At 45.8% G+C, this 20,000-nt stretch overlaps 1 protein-coding gene across 1 annotated transcript in view; it reads right to left on the bottom strand.

The window, feature by feature from the left end:
• Positions 1-20,000, bottom strand: part of kiaa1549la (KIAA1549-like a) — a gene marked incomplete at both ends in the record, with an annotated part of 53,054 nt that overhangs the window by 18,502 nt on the left and 14,552 nt on the right. Inside the window, 4 exon segments of the mRNA XM_080544641.1 lie at positions 9,531-9,566; positions 9,844-10,004; positions 10,658-10,829; positions 19,176-19,327. Coding sequence (XP_080400767.1) covers positions 9,531-9,566; positions 9,844-10,004; positions 10,658-10,829; positions 19,176-19,327 — 521 coding nt within the window.

Genomic DNA, 20,000 nt, shown 5'->3' with positions numbered 1-20,000 from the left:
CTGCCCAATCTATGAGTCTCACTAGGCCTATTAAGTTAGCTCTTACAAACACAAGATCCTTAATGAATAAAACGTTTGTTTTGAACGATTTTATCACTACATATAATTTGGGTTTTCCGTTTCTAACAGAGACCTGGTTAACGTCCAGTGACATCAGTGCCTTCGCTGAACTACAGTATGTCCCCCCAATTACATGTTTTTTAATTCACCCAGACTCACAGGTCGTGGAGGTGGCCTTGCTGTGGCTTTTAAAAATAATTTGCACTGTGGAGAAACCTTCTAGCTTTGAAGTACTGATGTTCAAAGTCAAGTGTGATACCCCTGTTTGCTGCATTGTTATATATCGCCCTCCTAAACCAAACAGTAATTTTGTAGCTGACTTCTCTGATCTTATTTCTTTTATTATTCTTAACTATGACAACATCATATTGGTTGGTGATTTTAATATGCACGTGGACGACCCTACTAACAGTCCTGCCACTGAATATTTAAGCATGTGTGATTCTTTTAACCTAAAGCAGCATGTATCTCTGCCTACACATGAACGTGGCCACACTCTTGACTTAGTTTTTACTATGGGTTTATCTGTTAACTCCCTCACCCTAAAAGATTCTGTTTCTTATCACAAAACTGTGCTATTTGATATTTCCCTTCACGTAGCTGTTCCTTCCCCAAAATGTACAGTTCAGTCCCGCATTTTTAATGAGAGATCTGCTGTTAATTTTAGTGCAACAGCTTAACACAGTTTAATGATGTAAATGATTTGGTTGATCAGTTTAATACTCTATGTTCATCAGTTTTAGATCACATTGCTCCCATTACGGCAAGGTCAAGGCGTCAGGCAAATCCATCACCTTGGACAAATGATGACACCCGCCAACTAAAAAGAGAATGTAGAAGAGCAGAAAGAAAGTGGAAGAAAAGTAACCTACAGGTCCACCTCCTTATTATGAGAGAGATGTTATCTGCTTACAATTTATTAATCAAAAAAGAGAGACTTAAGTATTTTACAAGCCTTGTAGCAGCACAAAAGTATAATGTCAGAGTTCTCTTCAGCACCATTGATAAACTTGTAAACCCTGCTCCATCAGTTGTCTCGGCCTCCTGTGTTGAAGATTGCAACAACATTTTAGCTTATTTTGTTGAGAAGGTTAAGGGTATCAACGCCTCTATAACGCCCCCTACCTCATGCATGGTTACTACAGACGCCTCCCCCACAGTGCAGAGTATTTCCATGGATAATTTGCTTGACATTGTGTCACATATGCACCTATCCTCTTGTGGCCTTGACACTATACCCCCCAGATTCTTCAAAGAGGTATTAAAAGTAATTGCCCCTTGTCTTCTCTCCATTGTTAATGAGTCTCTGTCCTCTGGTTTGTTCCCAGATTATTTCAAACAAGCCTGTATTCAGCCCCTTCTGAAGAAACCTAGTCTTGATCCAACACTCCCCCAAAATTATAGGCCAATCTCAAAACTACCCTTTGTCTCAATTTTTTTTGAAAAGGCCGTTGCTAAACAACTTTTGGAAATAGTGGAAACAAATGATATTCTCAACCCATTTCAATCTGAGTTTCGTAGGCTGCATAGCACTGAAACTGCTTCGTTGAAAGTCACTAACGACATACTTATGAATACAGACTCTGGTCATCACTCCATTTTAATATTATAATTTTAATAATTTTGCCATTTAGCAGACGCTTTTAATCCAAAGCGATTTACAATTACGAATTACAGGGACATTCCCCCTGGAGTAACTGAGGGCTAAGTGCCTTACCCAAGGGCACACTAGTAGTGGTGTGGTTTCAGGCGGGATTTGAACTCACAACCTTCCGATCACAAGTCCAACTCATTATCCACTAGACCACCACTACCTGTTGGATTTGTCTGCCGCCTTTGACACAGTTGATCATACCATCCTGCTGGATAGACTAAAGCAGCGGTTCCCAAACTTTTTCAATCAGGCCCCCCTTGGGTAATTGGAAATATTTTCGAGCCCCCCCTAACCCGGTCCCCACCTAGATTGATATAATTAATTGTATAAAGTTGTACAAACATTACATTTTCTCTTCTAATAATAACAAGACACATATATCCAACTATAGTTTTATATGTTATTATGGGTTGAAAAGGAACATAAGTGCTTGGCAAATGATCCTGTGCCACTGAAATATTCAACATATCAACATTAACTAATTTCTACTGCATCACTATTCTTACTCCACACATTCCTATCACAATTACGATCAATGACTTGTGTGTGCTTGCTTTGCCTTGCAAATCTTCTCAAAGCGGGGTTGTTGTTTTGAGACTGCCACTCTCAGTTCATTCTCAATGTTCAACTTCGACCTGTATTTGCTTTTGATAGCAGCAACAGCAGAAAAGCCTATCTCACACAGGTACGATGTTGCAAAAAGCAGCAGTATTCCCACCGTTTTTTTTTCGTTTTTTTTCTGCGCCCCCATGCAGTACCCCCGCGCCCCACTAGGGGGGCGCGCCCCACAGTTTGGGAAACGCTGGACTAAAGCATTGGGTCGGCATAGATGGAACTGCCCTCAGATGGCTTTCCTCATATCTTACAGAGAGATCGTTTAGGGTGACTATTGATGATTTTGTCTCATCATCAACTCATATTCTGTGTGGGGTCCCACAAGGTTCAATCCTCGGTCCCACCTTGTTCAGTCTGTATATGCTCCCCCTTGGTCATATTATCCGTCAATATAAGACTGTATCCTACCATTGCTATGCAGATGACACCCAGCTTTATGTTTCTTTTAAATCCGACGAGCTTAAAAATGTGGATACTCTACAGTGTTGTCTCACTGCTATTAAAGATTGGATGAACTTTTTACAGCTGAATATCGACAAAACTGAAATGTTGGTTCTTGGGCCAGACCAAACTGCAAAGATTATCAGTCCATATCTCTGGAATTTAGCAAAAAATGTAAAACCTTCTGCTAGAAATCTTGGTGTTGTGTTTGACCAAGAAACTGGTTCAGTCTTGTTTTTTCCAACTCAGAAACATTGCCAAAATCAGATCAGCACTGCCAAAGAATATTATAGAGCAAATCATCCATGCTTTTATCTCTTCCCGTTTGGATTACTGTAACTCAATCTTTTCCTGCTTAAGTGACTCTGCAATTGCTTGACTCCAACTAGTTCAGAACGCAGCTGCGAGGCTTCTGACATACACCAAACGAAGAGAGCATATTACCCCCATTCTAGTCCACTTCCATTGGCTTCCCTGCGTTTTAGAATACAATTCAAGATCCTCCTGATCACCTTTAAGGCCCTCCATGGCATGGCACCCTCCTATATTTCCGATCTTTTAATACAATACATTGCGCCTAGATCTCATAGATCGTCTGACCAACGGCTTTTAATTGTCCCACGGTCCAGGCTCAAAACAAAGGGTGGCCGTGCTTTTACTGTTGTAGTTCCAACATTATGGAATCGCCTCCCCCTCACTGTCAGGTTAGCTGGGTCTGTACCACTTTTTAAAAAAACTTTTAAAAACCCACTTATTAGTTACATCGAGTAATTCAATCAGGTAAGGTAGTTAACAGATAGGGTAGTTTATAGGGGAGGTAATTTACAGATATGGTAGTGTAGCGAACAGAGACTTGGTAGTGTAACTCGCCCCATCCGGGAATCGAACCCCGATCTCCCGCATAACCGACGACCGCGCTAACCATTAGACCAAGAGAGTTAACTCCCTTGGAGGAGCTGTTAACGGGGTCTCATACAGGATCGTTACACTATCCTCACCGTTCGGGAGAGCGTGCCCTCACGCTTCACTATGTCACGTCCCTCACGTGGACACGCCTCTCCGATGGCCTTCGTTCCATCCCACTTCTGACACCAGTGTAACGTCCCAACTTGGACAGTGGTGGAATAACAACAGATAGCTTCTCTCATTTAACTGATCCTTTAATTGTTTAACTCGCATACCAACTTTCCCCATTCACCGGAGTCCTTCCTCTCTCCACGGTCTCAACAACCACCACACGCATGCGCCCACCTCCACCAATCACAGGGGTGCATTGGCACACATGACACAACACAGTAACAGGGTTGCTACAGTAGTTTACAGCGAAGGTCATTTACTGGTACGGTAGTTTAGGGAGAAGGTAATTTACTGGTAAAGGGAGTTTACAGGGAAGGTAATTTACTGGTAAAGGGAGTTTACAGGGAAGGTAATTTACTGGTAAGATAGTTTACAGGAAAGGTAATGGAGTAACCTCAGTCAGAACTGTTTTCTCTCTGTCAGCATGTTAAAAAGAGCTTAGTTGGAATTCTAATAAATGAGAATGTCAAACAGTACCTTGCAAGTTGGAGTATTGGAAGAAAGAAATTGAAAAATAAATGGATCCGTGATCCATGTCTGTGAGGCCCTAAGCACTTCCTTTGTGATGCCAAATGACTTTTCATTCCATTAAGATTGCCTTTCTGGATATGCCAGGCAGCAATAAAAGACACATTACACGAAATGTATGAACTCAGATTTCTTTTTTACATCGACATACACAGTATTCAAGGTATTCTTTTACCCCCCCCCCCCCCCCACAAGTGCATTTGGGTATATGTAGGAGACAAGGGAGGCTGGTGGAGGCAGAAATCAGAGGACAGACTCATTGTAAAGCACGAATGGAAGAATAGCTGTAAACAGCTTCAATAATTCAGCAGTCTCTCAGTGTGCACACCGTCAAGTGCTGCAGATCTCACACATGGCTGCAGCTGCTGTTAAGTGCCAGAGAAATCAATATGCCTCTACGGAAGCCTAGGAGGTACATGTCAGTGTCTGGCTGAGGTGATATATGGACGCAGTCTGCCCTTGTGGTATTGGATGTTCACAGCTGGAGTCCGGGTGGATGTTGAGAGCATATTCATGTGAACGATCGGGGTTCTAACCTCGGTGTCCCGCACGCCCCTTTAGCCATTAGCCCGGAGAGCTATAATGCATGTCAACAAAGTGATGTATAGCGTGTAGAGTATAGAGAGTGTTGACGTCTTTACCTCAGCCTGGGAGGATGGGGGGCATGGGGGGGACGTAGTACTGTATATCTCCACAAGGGGAGAGGTTGGTGGAGGTAGAAATCGGAGGACGGGCCCATTGTAATGCATGGAATGCAGGGTAGTGGCGGATAGTAGCGGAGAGTGAGTTGGACTGGTGATTAGAACGTCATGACTTCAAATCCCACCTAGGAACACCACCACTAGTGTGTCCTTGAGTAAGGCACTCAGACCTAATTTACTCCAGGGAGACTGTCCCTGTAATCTCTAATTCTGTGAAATTGGAATGGAATGTCCTCTGATTTTTCAACTCGACCACATTGACTTTCTGGAAGTTTCTGTGAGGAGATGTCTATGAAGACACTTCATGGTATTAGAAACAGAGGATTCACAGCTGGGAGGCTGTTTGAACCCGGGTCTCTGAGCACACTCACTAAGCTAAAGCCCTTAGAATTTATTTTTCGGAATTGTTGATATTCCTGTGTTTGGGCTGTGTTTGAATGTTTAATATCATATTTGTATTTACTGTAGGTCCATATACTACGTCCATTGATTTAGCGCTTCCCATAGCCATGCTACCACTCCCCCCCCCCCTCCCCACCCAAAGTCTTGGCCCTGGTGCCGGGCCTGTTCAGGCCTCAGGCAAGGTTACCCCGAACCACCTCCAGATCCGTAACCTTGGAAGGTGTTGCTACCCGCTCCACACTGACGGGGAGGCTGGTGGAGGCCAGAACCAGAGGACAGACTGTGTCCTGTGTGTTTCCGTCCCTTCCTCATTCCGTCCCACATGAACAATGAGCCTCGTCCTCCTCCGATTCTCTACCTCCACCAACCTCCACCGTCTCCCTCACGGGCCGTAGTTCTCCACCACGTTGAGCCTGACGGAGGTAATATCCTGAGACAGCGAAGGGGGCTTTACACGCCGCGGGACCAATCCGAGGCCTGCTGCGCTGGCTCTGGCCACTTCCTTTCCTTTTCCCATTGTCTTGTGCAGCGCTGTTTAAGCCCTGTCACTGGGCCAGCCCGGCGGGCCACCACTCAGCTTGGTTCAGCTCGGTTTGGCTCTGCAGTGTGAATCAGGGTTATGACTTGGACGCTGTTGGAAATTCACAGCTGGGGGGTGGGAGGTGGGGAAGGGGGGAGGGGGGAGCGGTGTTGCGAGGAGGGGGGGGAGGTGCTGTTGCCGGGTCTATTAACCTTGAAAGGTGTTTCTACTGTAGTGGCTTCTCACCGATATATATCTCTAGGCAGGGAGACACGGGGGAGAGGGGGAGAGGGGGAGAGGATGAGAGGAGGAGAGAGGGAGAGGAGAGGATGAGGGGGGGAGAGGAGGAGGAGGAGGAGAGGAGAGGGGGAGAAGGGGAGAGAGGGAGAGGCGGCCAGCTCTGCCCGCTCGCTGTCATCGACTTAATAAATGGCCTCCCTTCATCTCCCTGAATTGCTGGGTTTGATAGAGACACGGAGTTGATCCGGCCGCTCAGCACAAGGCTACTCTGCGCTGCCATGGTGACAGAGATGGATTCCACGCCCTGGGTTCATTTAGAACCATGATGGAGTCGGATGTCAGACGGAGGGAGAGAAACTTGATGTAATATATAAACGCCAACGGACGTGGTACGGAGAGACTTCTGGAACCTTCCACTCTCCCTGAGCAGAGACGGGTCAATTACAGACATCATGTGTGACGGCAGCTGGCGAAAGGGGGAACAAACCAGTCGGCAACCGACCAAATGTTCAGACTTTTATTCTGAAAAATTTAGCTACATCTCAATGTTGTTGAAAATCAATGACACACTCGCTAGTCGAGCCAAAACATTGCAATACAATGGATTCGGTGAGTAATCCCCCACTACTACCTAATTAGTGTGGAGTAGTGGGGATTACTCACCGAATCCATTGCATTGCAATGTATTGCCTTGACTAGCGAGTGTGTCATTGATTTTCATCAACGTTGAAATGTATTTACATTTTTCAGAATAAAAGTCTGAACATTTGGTCGGTTGCTGACTTGTTCCCGCTTTCACCAGCTGCTGTCACACATGTCCGAGAACTGCTGCTGGACAAATATGCTTTAATGTATATAAGAGAAAGGAAACGAAAGACTGTTGTTTTCCGTTCTTTAACTAAAGCCTCTTTGGACATCTCAATTATGAAACGGCCTTGAGCACAAAGTCCTTGAGCACAAAGTGTCAAAAATGATTTCACACAACGGCGCACCGCAGCATATTTTACCGAGCGATGAAACAGACTCACAGCTCGACTGGTTAATGCTTACACACACATGCAGACGGAAGCCGTGCCATTGATTAGCAGCTTTAGGTTGTCAGTCCTCCAGTGATGTATGAGGTGTGTGTGGTGTTGACCAGTAGTTCATGAAGCTCATCCACTCTCCCTTGCGGATCATTATGACCTGTTTGGTATTCCATCCCCGGAACGTTGGAGACACTGGCTGCGTTCGTAAAGTCACTCTGAGAGCGCCGGGGCGCACATTGGGTTCGACGTCATAAAGAGACCAAGTCATTTGATTTGGAGGCTTCAAGAGGCATTCCATGAGTGCTGATCAGATTTCCAGAGACAATTTACGAACGCAGCCCACTACCAACAACCACGTTTCCCGGGAACACACACAAACACATTCCCCCCCGGAAAGCTGGAGACACCACCACTGCAAATATGTGCACTGTTCCCGAGTCAAAGAGCTTAACTAAGAGTATTTACCACCGCCCCAAGCTGTTCACAAACCCAGAATCACGATAAGAATATGAATCTCATTTGTGCATGCGAGCGAGCGAGCGAGCCACATGGCTGGATGTACGAGAGAACAAAGCAAACTCCATGGAGGAGCACTCTGAGACTCCCAGGGCTACTGCGTGCTCCGGCGTGTAAAATCACATATTCAGCAACTCTTTAATATTTCATGTCGCATTCCAAATAACCCGGTGACATTAAATGTTTACAAACAGTTACACGCATAAACACGACCTTGAAGCAAATTGCATCCGCGTGTATAGTGCCCATGGAAAGTATTCGGACCCTTTCACTATGCAAATCAGGGACCCAATAAAAGCAGAGATGTTAATTCCCGAAATTACATGGACGATTATCCTTGCATTAAGATGGACTCAATTAAAACTTATTGAGTGATTTGTTGATGATATTTTTGTATTTTAGCTGATTGTAAGAGTGTCATAGCAAAGGGTACTACTATTACTACTACTACTACTACTACTACTACTACTACTACCACCACTACCACTACCACTACCACTACTACTACTACTACTACTACTACTACTACTACTACTACTACTACTACTACTACTACTACTACTACTACTACTACTACTACTACTACTAGTACTACTACTACTAGTACTACTACTACTACTACTACTACTACTACTACTACTACTACTACTACTACTACTACTACTACTACTACTACTACTACTACAACTACTACTACTACTACTACTACAACTACTACTACTACTACTACTACTACAACTACTACCCCTACCACTACCACTACTACTAATACTAATAATAATAATAATAATAACAATAACGTATTATAATAACACTGACGACAAAACAACACAGGCTGTCGCTCCATCTGCACAGCCAGACTGTTAACGCTGTGTGCGTTTGAAAAACAATAAAACGCCAGGGTCCGTCGTCAACGATGACGGATTTAAACGGTTTAGGCCCTGGCTCTTGTTAATCTAAATAACTCCCTATTACTCTAAATGCCATTGTAATCCAGTGTGACATCAACATGACCGACCGTATTGGATTCTGCCATGGCGCCACAGTCAGTCTGCGAGGCAGGGTTATGATGGTTATGACTCAGTCTGTGAGGCAGGGTTATGAAGGTTATGACTCAGGCCATATGGATCTGCACTCTGCACACGGATGGAGGACGCCACATTGATCAGTAGCTCTGAGCCCGCCCGCCCACCCCCCGATTGATTCACACACAAGAGCAGAAACATACTCACACACACACACACACACACACACACACACACAAACAGAGAGAGACACACAAACAGCACTATTGATTTCCCATGAGGGAAATCAGAGGAATCACAGAACACAGGAGGCATGTCTTGCCCCAGCCCAGCCCCAGCACTCTGTCCCAGCCCCCAGCCCCATACCCCAGCCCCAGCCTCATCCCCAACCCCAGCCTCATCCCCAACCCCAGCCCCATACCCCAGCCCCAGCCTCATCCCCATCCCCATCCCCAGCCCCAGCCTCATCCCCAGCCCCAGCCTCATCCCCAGCCCCAGCCCCAGCCTCATCCCCATCCCCATCCCCAGCCCCAGCCTCATCCCCAGCCCCAGCCCCAGCCCCAGCCTCATCCCCATCCCCAGCCCCAGCCTCATCCCCAGCCCCAGCCTCATCCCCAGCCCCAGCCCCAGCCTCATCCCCAGCTCCAGCCCCAGGCCCCATCAACAGCACAGCCACTAAGCCACATGCATGTACTCAGACAGAAAGCAGCCGTCAGTCAATACCTGGTGGTGGTAACTGCCCTCCCTCCGGTACGACGTCTAAACAAGAAGACAATTAAAGGGACATTGAGCTGGAAAAGTCCTTTCCAGTACATTAACCTTCATTCTTCAGTCCCTCCCCCCGCCCCACCCCCGCTGGTTACTGAGCATTGATCAGCATCATCATAGGCAACAGAGTTCATTATATGAAACTAAGCAGATGCTCAATAAATAATAAACCCTGAAGATGTGCACAGTGTTATTATTCACCACACACGCTCACACATACACACACACAGACACACACACACAAAACGGACCCCGGGCCCAGCTTTACCTTGGATCTGGTTTTGAAGTTTCTGAATGCGCTGGTCTTGAAGATGACCCTGTTTCGCTTGCACAGTATGGCGATTACCATGACGATGACGACCATCACCAGGGCAACGGGTGTCAGCACCGCCATCATCCACAGGTTGGCAGGCGGCGTCTTTACCACAGCTGTCGGTAACCATGGAAACGAAAGAGTACGTACACACACACACACACACACATGTACACACACGCACACACACACACAAACAGACACACACCATCGAACGGTTTAATTGTTTGTTATCATTTGGCACCGTCAATCACAAAGCAATGTAGCCACAAAGCGATTCCAATACATAATCAACAGACTGAGAGGAGAGACATCTCAACATGAAAAAAACAAAACTACTGCAGTAATTAACTCCTGCCCTATCCACTGTGATAACTGAATATCTAGCTTTGTGCACAATAGACTGGTCAGATGGATGGGTGGATGGTTAAATAGATAGATAGATAGATAGATAGATAGATAGATAGATAGATAGATAGATAGATAGATAGATAGATAGATAGATAGATAGATAGATAGATAGATAGATAGATAGATAGATAGATAGACAGACAGACAGACAGACAGACAGACAGACAGACAGACAGACAGACAGACAGATAGATAGATAGATAGATAGATAGATAGATAGAGAGATAGAGAGACAGATAGACAGATAGACAGGTAGGTAGGTAGGTAGGTAGGTAGAGAGAGAGGGAGAGAGAGAGAGAGAGAGAGAGAGAGAGAGAGAGAGAGACAGACAGGTAAAACTGTGCAGAAGGTAACGCACGCTCAGCTTGTAGCTGGATGAAGTATCCCAGGGTGAGGGCCATGGTCTGGGAGTCCAGGGTGCTCAGGGTCTTGGCTGCACTGGTGCCTGGGACGGGGGCACCGTTCACCTGGGCGTAGTACGTCATCTCAGCTGGGTTCTTAGGCCCAGGGAGGCGACGGATCCTCACCATCTAGACAGGTCAATTAGAGCAGTGGTTCCCAACCTTTTTTGTCTTGTGTACCCCTTGAGCTGTTTTGCCATGCCAGAAGTACCCCCTCACTCATGCGTGTTGATTATTTCCCCAAAAAATCAATTAAACTCTAACTTGCAAATATAACATTTATTACTGACACACAGAGAGCAAAACCTCCTCTCATGTCTCCAAAACTCTAAACACATTTTCTGCTTTACACACATTTTGCTATTCAAAATGGCACTTTTTAAATGCACTGAACACGGTTTTCTGCACACAACAATCTGACATAAAGTCACATGTTTGCCATTTCAAAACATTGCCATTCAAAATTAGACTACATGAGCTAATTGGCCAATACATGTGCCACCTGGCCACCTCAATGGTTAATTGTTACCACATGCCCACACACTCACTGAAAATAGAAAAATAAATAATAAATAATAATGAATTTGATTTGATATCTGTTTCTTTTCCCTTTCTCCTGCTCCTCTTTGGCTTCTGTCTGAGGTGCAGTGATGTCATAATTTTCTCATCCCAGAGTCTTGACTGATGGGGAGAGGAAACAGACAAGATGAGACAGGATAAAACTTATCACACACACACACACACACACACACACTTAAACTTCTTATCTAACTCTACTGATTATTAATGAAATCATTTGAACCACTCCCCTCTAATACATAGATATTTACACCATTGTGAAAAATAGACTCACCCAGTAGCAGTTGCAATTCTTTTTTTCATCAGTTGAGCTTTAATGAGACACTTGAGGTTGCTTCTCTTTTATAAGCTTTGACAGTTCTGGAGGCAGTGTGGCAACAGCAGTCACCAGGCTGCTCTCCACATTCAGTCTGTTCCTTGGCTTGGTTTTGATGTGGGTCAAAGCTGAGAAGGTCACTTCACACATATATGTAGATCCAAAAGGCAAAAGTTCATTCAATGCACACTTTCCCAGCACTGGATATTCCTTTTCAACATCACACCAAAACTCTGTCAATGACTTGTCAGCATGTGCCATCTTCAACCCACGATCAGAGGACATGTCCATCAGATTTTCCTGCAGGCTTGCAGGAAGGCTGCTGCTGCTCCTGTCATTCACTCTGAGGGGTTCCTCACCCAGTCCAGTTTTTCTGACTTTGTTTCAATGTCATGAAAGTACTGGTTGAAGTCAGTGTCAAGTTTGGACAGATGTGCTTTAACTATTTTCACCACAGGACCTCTGTCAGCATCAGTGGTGGCGAGATGGCCATCAAGCAGTGGGAAACAGCTCACATCTCCATCCTTACATTTCCTCTCCCATAATTTAACCTTCTTTATGAATCCATTCACTTTGTCATACATGTTAAGGATGTGTGAGTACTTGCCCTGAAGTGAAACGTTGAGCTCATTCAGCTTAGTGAAGACATCAGCAAGATATGCCAGCTGCGCAACCCACACTGCATCCTCAAACAGGGCTGCAAGAGGGTGGTCGTTTTCTGTCAGGAAAGCAAACACCTCGATGCGCAATTCATAGAGCCGCAGCAGCGTTTTGCCACGAGACAGCCAGCGAACGTCTGTGTGAAGCAGTAGCTGCTCATGCTCTGACCCGCTGTCATGACAAAGAGTTTGAAACAGTCTGTGGTTCATTGGCCGGGACTGAATGAAGTTAATCACCTTAACTGCGTCATCCATAACTGCACTTAACTCGGGGCTCATCCTTTTGCTGGCGAGTGCCTCCCGGTGAATAATACAGTGCATCCACTTAATTTCGGGGTTCACCTTCATCACACGCCCAAGCAGCCCACGCACCTTACCCGTCATTGCTGCCGCTCCATCGGTACAGATGTGACTGCAGGATTTCCACTCCAGATCGTTGTCTTTGAAGAAATACTCCAGATCGTTGTCTTAATCAGAAATATTTCCTCGCCAGTTGTCTTTCCTGGCAGCGTCTTGCAAAACAAGATATGCTCATTTATGTCCGACTCTTCTTTATAACGCACAAAAGCCAGCAGCTGAGCCTCCCCACTAACGTCGGTCATTTCATCTAATTGCAAAGCGAACTGACCTGCTTGCTTCATTTTATCCACCACTTGTCCGACAATATTTATGGACATATCATCAATCCGACGGGAGACGGTATTGTTAGATAATGGTACCAACTTGAGCCAGTGGCGGCTGGCCGATAGAGGGCGCTGGGGCGCCGCCCCCACCTTCACTTCCACCTTCAGTTGCGATTTGTAAAAGTTTTTTTTTTAAATAAACATTGTTTATTCACAAAATGCGGCTGATATTCTGTCGGCGCCTATCAGCATTCATTAAAAATCCTCCAATACAATAAACATTTTTATCTGTGTGTGTGTGTGTGTGTGTGTAAAACTCACTGTTAAAATACGTAGGGGGAGAACGCGGGGCGCCGTGTCAATGCAAGTCTATGCCAGGACGAATACTTTTGGCTTACACGTGAGCTGTAGCAGCGCTCCAATTGGCTGTCTCTATTTCTTGGCCAGGGCGCACAAATGTGCGCCCTGGCCAAGAAATCTCCGGTTGTATTGCAGACAATGCATTATGCTGAGGACTCCCGACTTCCGGTTTTCCGGACTTCCGGGCTTCCGGAGTATTTTAAATGAACATTCGTAATGTCTGTCTCTGATGTTCATGGTCAATTAAATCAGCCTATTTTGTGCAACTAATAATGTTCCCGCTAATGGGTTAACCAAGCAGCCTCGCACCTAACGTGCAAGCACCTATGTTCGAACTATTCATAGCAATATGCGCGGGGCAAGGCGGAGGTACGGGTAAACACGGCTCATGTTCTGTCATCAAAGGTAAGAGTTGGTTTTCTTTAACTCAGCTGATGCATTGTTGTGTTTCTGACATGGTCTGGTTGTGTTTCTGACATGGTCTGGTTGTGATACATCATTGAATGTGTTGACCTGCTGTGATGTGTTGACCACCATCACTCTCCATCATCATCCATCATGTGTCTATGAAATAGATAGTACTGTACTACTGACTGCAGCATTCATCTCTGCTCATTGATGTAGCCATGTCACACAGACACATAGTACACATATTCATCTGCTACCTTTATTAACCTGAGTGTAGCTGTGAGGCCTGTACTAGCCTTGTTGACTAGACTTCCTCCTTGTCTGACACTGGGTATTGGACCGTACCGACGTCCATAGACCGGTCACTCTTCCACCTCAGTGTCTGTAGTTGACAGGGTAACTTCTCCATGGCCACACGGTCATTTTAAGGGTGAAAGTTGAAATTATACAATGGTTGTAACGCCAGTGCGTGTTTTATGCGCGTGCACGCGGGGAAAAAATCGTGCACACGGGAAAGAAGACCCCCCCGCCACACTGCTGTGCCCCACCCAAAAAAATGTGCACCAGCCGCCACTGACTTGAGCGTGTCAGCTGCTTTCTTGTCCAGCATAGTTTGAGCCAAAATCATAGCGGCAGGCAAAATCAGATCTTCGGCGATTGAATGTGGGGTTTTTGACTTAGCCACTAGTAATGAAACAGCATAGGACGCCTCCAGTGCTTTGCTTGACACACTTGCCGCTTTTTTCAGTGTAGCCTGACTTGACTTGAACTCTGACAGTTTTCGCTTGAAAAAGTCGTCAGTTTTACCAACAGTTGCTAGGTGTTTGGTGCTCTGGTGTCGCTGTAAATGGGCTGGCTTCATTGAATTATTAGCCAGGACTTCGCCGCAGAAAAAGCACTGTGGCTGTGGTGGATCAGCCGATGTACATGTAAATCCCCACAAAACATATGTTTCCAAATAATAGCGGGGTCCTTTTTTTCTTTTTTTCTCTGATCTGACCGTCTGATCTTCCTCTGATCTGACCGTCTGATCTGCCTCTGATCTGACCGTTACTGTAGCTGGTCGTTTTAGCCATCTGTCCATCTTTGCGGTATACTGACAGGCCTAGCTGACGTGCGCGCGTAAATGAACGTAAATGAACGTGATTTAAATGTGACGTGACTACCGCTTGTGTTACAGTCATTACCTGTCGGAGAGGAACTTAAGTTGCAGCGTACCATTTTAACAACAGGTTTATGAAACGACTATATTTAATTATTTTTTGGGAAAGGGAAATAAATTATAATTCCAAATCTTTCCACGTACCCCCTGCAATCCCCTCACGTACCCCTAGGGGTCCGCGTACCCCCGGTTGGGAACCACTGAATTAGAGGATTAACACCAGAACAGCCATGGGTGGGCTCATTTGACCCTGATCAAATTGATCAAATATCAGGACCCTCCTTTCATGACTTTTCCTAGATATGTGCGTTCTACCACCCAGTATCCTGACATTTTCAAAATCACATCAGGATAAGCTAGTATAAAGCTATTTTGCAGTTTTACTGTGTAGGAGGCAGGCGAATTTACGAGGCTGTTACGGCCTCCTCCCTCTCTGCTGTCTTGTTCTGATTCTGTGTTGCAGGAGGGCAGTGGGGAGAGGAGGCCTGATTGGTTGATGCAGCACACCTGTGCTGGTGCCTATTTAGGCTGTGCTGGTTTCACCAGTCTCTCTGGCTGTGTTTGAAATGGCATACTAGCATACTGCATACTAGCATACTCAATGAGTATATACTGCATACTGCCTACTAAATTCATAATAAGTATGCCAAAACCAGCCGACCGTTTACACTGCAGTATGCATAATGCCTCCCAGAATGCATTTCGCACCGGCCGGCAGCGGGGAATTTAAACGCTCCATTTTAAACCTCCATTGGCTAAAAGCTGTAACATTTGCTGTAACATGTCATTTTATGACGTTTTTATATGTTTTCAGGCGAGAAAGTAACCATATATATTCCGAGAATGTGTCCAGTTTATCAAAATAACCCGTTTATATATCTGATCTGACGTTTTTGTCCCTCTTCTGTTCGCTGGACATGTCTAAGAATGCATTTCACCATGTAGATTCCCAATATAGTGAAAATACCAACTCTCATCCGTGATCAAGAGTATCAAATAGAGTGCAAAAAACAGCATCTGCACACTCAAATCTGTGCAAAAAACGATGTTTATTGCGAGCTTTCTGTCTCCAGGCTATCTGGCAATGTAAACAACAGCTGTATGACAGTTTGTATGACAGACGCGAGTCTGAAGAGACGTGCAATGCATGTTGGGGATTTAGTACCCCAGTAGTGTCCAGTCATATCATACTTAAATAATTGCAAAAATATAGTATACATACTAAATTTCTTGCATTCTCAAATCTTGCATACTGTACAGTGTGAACGCTCTCGCATACTCAAATCTACGTCATATCTATAGATGATAGTAGGAGTAGTATGCTAGTATGCCATTCCGAACACAGCCTCTCTCTCCATACAGGAAGCATACTTTTTGATCCTTTGTTAGTGGCAAACCTTTTTTCCTTTGTTTACACTTTACAACATTCCACATACAGACAAGGCTGTTACAGCCTCCTCCCTCTCTGCTGTCTTGTTCTGATTCTGTGTTGCAGGATGGCAGCCCCACCCACACCCTAATACACCATTGATGATACTGACTATCACATCCCATTTCTATTTTGCTTATTTAGTCTTTAGTTGATAATAAAGTATTGATTATTTACCTTTACCCTTGACTTGTCACTCGCTCTGAGCCGGGTTACGGCCAAGCTCCACCATGGCCATCGAGCGTTGCGTCTAATGTGCGTTGCGTCCGAAATTGGGATCAAATGCATTGTAATCAATGAAAGGTGCTCCACCTGCTGCGTAGCGTCGCGTCAGCGTTGCGTCCGATGGCTGCGTCCAAAGTAGACTTTCAAAAAAGTTTGATTTTTGACGGTGGATGGACGCAGACGTCACAATGAGACGCCCCACGTGAGCGCCCACGTGGGGCGTCAATCACCGCACCTGTGGTGAACTCTTGTTGCAGGAATGGACGACGAACGGCTCATCCTATTGAGGTCGAAAAATATTTTCTGTGTATTAAAACCGCTAGCAGATGTGGATAAATTAAGCTATACGTACCCATCGGCATAATTGATGAAAGAGATGTTGTAAGAGAATGTAGGTGCTCTCCTGATCCAGAAATTCCCGCTATGAACGTCTTTGTTAATAACCTCGCGCTCTGAGCTCTCCTCGCGCTCGGTGGAGCATATGACAGTATATGACATTTCCTACTTGACTGGGGTCACACTTTATTCCCTTATAGATGATCCACAGCTGCTCAAACTATCAACTGCAACTCTGTTGATATGTAACTAGATTTATGGTTAAGGATAGGGTTAGATTTAAGGTTAGGGCAAGGTTTAGGATTAGTGGTTAGTTAGTTGAAATGTTGTTGACAGTTAGTTGAACATCTACTGAACTAGCAACTATCTATTTGGGAATATGTAGATAAAATATTACCCTGATTGGAAAATGTTCTGTATGATGTTGTTATTGTTGTGGACATAATTGCAGTCAAGGGTGAAATTATTCCTGTATACAAAAAATGCCAGTGGAGCTAGAGTAGAACGTTGACGCGACGCAGCAGGTGGAGCTTGGACAACGGGAAGTTGACGCAACGTCGATGGCGAGTTGACGCGACGCAGCAGGTGGAGCTTGGCCGTTAGTGACAAGGCGGCCAACTAGTGGTCGTTGTACGTAAATATCAGCTTCCCATTGTAAAGACTAAAGACCCCGAGGTGGCTCTTATAGTAGGTAAAAAAGGCACGTCTGTTCTAGTGTTAAGAAAGAGGCATCAGTGCGATTATACTTATATTGAATGTCACTTTGGAGCACAGACTAGCTGATGTCATGGCATTAGCTAATGGGGATCCTAATAAAAAAAACTAAAGAAAACTTACTTATATTGTATTTTGAAATGAATTTAAATTTTTCTGAATAAAAGTCTGAACATTTGATTGGTTGCCGACTTGTTCCCGTTTTCACCAGAGTAGAGGCCCTACAACCAGTATTACGTAGTATAGTGTTCCTAATAAAGTGTTCGGTGAGTATAGTATATGGCACATGCGAGCCAAACATAGCATAATGCCACCCAGGAGACTCAGCCTGAAGATTTGAATTTGATTTTTTTTTTTGTTATCATAGATCAGATTTTTATGCTGGTGATAAATCATAACGGTTTAATCAAGGCTTGTAATTACATCTTGTCATGAAGCAGGAAGGGGTATTATACAGCTGGAGGGTTGGGATGGGCTCAACACCCGTTATACGACCCCCCCCCCCTCCCACCCCAACTCCTACTCCCACCACTCCCCCCTCTCCCACCCCATGTAATCATAAAACCTGATAATCTGTGACTTTACAATAAAAAATAAAAAAAATCTGTGAGAAAACATAAAACTGAGAATCAAAAAAAAACATAAAAAGGGAATATTCCAAGAATGTGAAATCAGGGGAGGCTGATGGAGGCAGAAATCTGAGGACGGGCTAACTGTAATGCACGGAATGGATTAGGAATGGATTTATGGAATTTAGGAAGGTTTCATTCCATTACATGCATTACAATGAGCCCATCATTATTTTCTACCTCCTCTACTCTGTGAGTGAAGAGAGTGTGTGTGTGTGTGTGTGTGTTAGAAGTATTAGAATGTTTCCATTCTGTTGAATGTTTTCATTATTGGTATTATTGATTCTGTGTGTGTGTGTGTGTGTGTGTTAGAAGCATTAGAATGTGTCCATTTTGTTGAATGTTTTCATTATTGGTAGAGCATGCCTGGAGTGCTACATGGGTGGAGTTTGCCCTGTGGGACTCTTTCCATTGCTCAATCGATAAGGCAAGCTAAATCGAGCACCGCTAGACTATTTGAAAGGATTTCAACCCAGGCATTGTGAGCAAACAGCACTCGTGTACATCCCACACACACACACACACACACACACACACACACACACACACACACACACACACACACCCGCCTCACTTACTTACACAGTGTAGCTCCCAACTGTGGTAGCTCTCCTGAAGCTTACCCCCCCCCCCATCCTGCCCCCCCCCCCCACACACACACACACACAGACACACACACACCTGGACGTTGTAGGCCCCGACCGTGGAGGCTCTTCTGAAGCCCCCCCCCCCCTCCCACACACACACACACACCTGGACGGTGTAGGGCCCGACCGTGGAGGCTCTTCTGAAGCCCCCCCCCCCCCCCTCCCACACACACACACACACCTGGACGGTGTAGGGCCCGACCGTGGAGGCTCTTCTGAAGCCCCCCCCCACACACACACACACACACACACACCTGGACGGTGTAGGCCCCGACCGTGGTGGCTCTTCTGAAGCCCCCCCCGCCCCCACACACACACACACACACACCTGGACGGTGTAAGCCCCGACCATGGTGGCTCTCCTGAAGCCCCCCCCCCACACACACACCTGGACGGTGTAGGGCCCGACTGTGGTGGCTCTTCTGAAGCGGGTCCCCTGTCGCCCGGCCACCAGAAACAGCTCTGCCAGCCGCTGCTCCATCAGGCTAGCGAAGCTCTGGTAACTCCCCTCCAGAGAGGAGCTGTCTACATCCTGGATGACTGCAGAGAGAAACAGAGGGAGGGGGGGGATATGTGTAAGAGGAGAGGGGTGGAGATATAGATAGGGAGGGCAAAGATGTGAGAGAGATGTGAGAAAAGAGGGAGAGAGAGAGAGAGAGAGAGTTACAGGAGAGGGGAGGAACAGGGATAGTGGCAAAGAGGGAGAGAGAAGGGGGGGACAGAGAGAGAGGGAGAGAAAGATGGAGGGAGGAGGAACAGGGATAGTGGCAAAGAGGGAGAGAGAAGGGGGGGGCAGAGGGAGAGATGGAGAGGCAGAGGGAGAGGGAGAGACGGAGAGAGAGAGAGAGGGAGAGAGAAAAAAGAGAGAGGAGTGGTTATTCTCCCTACCATCTCAACCCTTGTGAAGTATATTCCATTACAGACCACCTGACCTTGAGAACTCTGCAGTGCCCGTCTCTGTCTCCATGCATTACAATGAGCCCCAGGCCTCCGATTTCTGCTTCCACCTGCCTCCCCTTGGTGTAGAGGCATTCCGAGGGGCACAAGAGACCTAAAGCCCTCCCCCCCCCCCCTTTTTTTTACGCTCATATCACGAGGAGAGCAAGTTCATTCATCCTCAGCTCTGATCCGGGGTGTGATCTCTCTCAGCCTGTCAGCGAACTCTAAATAATACATCAATAGCGTGCACTGGGAATAGAGGGAGGAAAGCTCA

Source organism: Nansenia antarctica (genome assembly GCF_963989245.1).
Source record: "Nansenia antarctica genome assembly, chromosome: 14".
In the NCBI taxonomy this organism is placed as follows: Eukaryota; Metazoa; Chordata; class Actinopteri; order Argentiniformes; family Microstomatidae; genus Nansenia; species Nansenia antarctica.
Note: the sequence above shows the minus strand (reverse complement) of the source record. Positions and strands in the feature narration are given on the sequence as shown.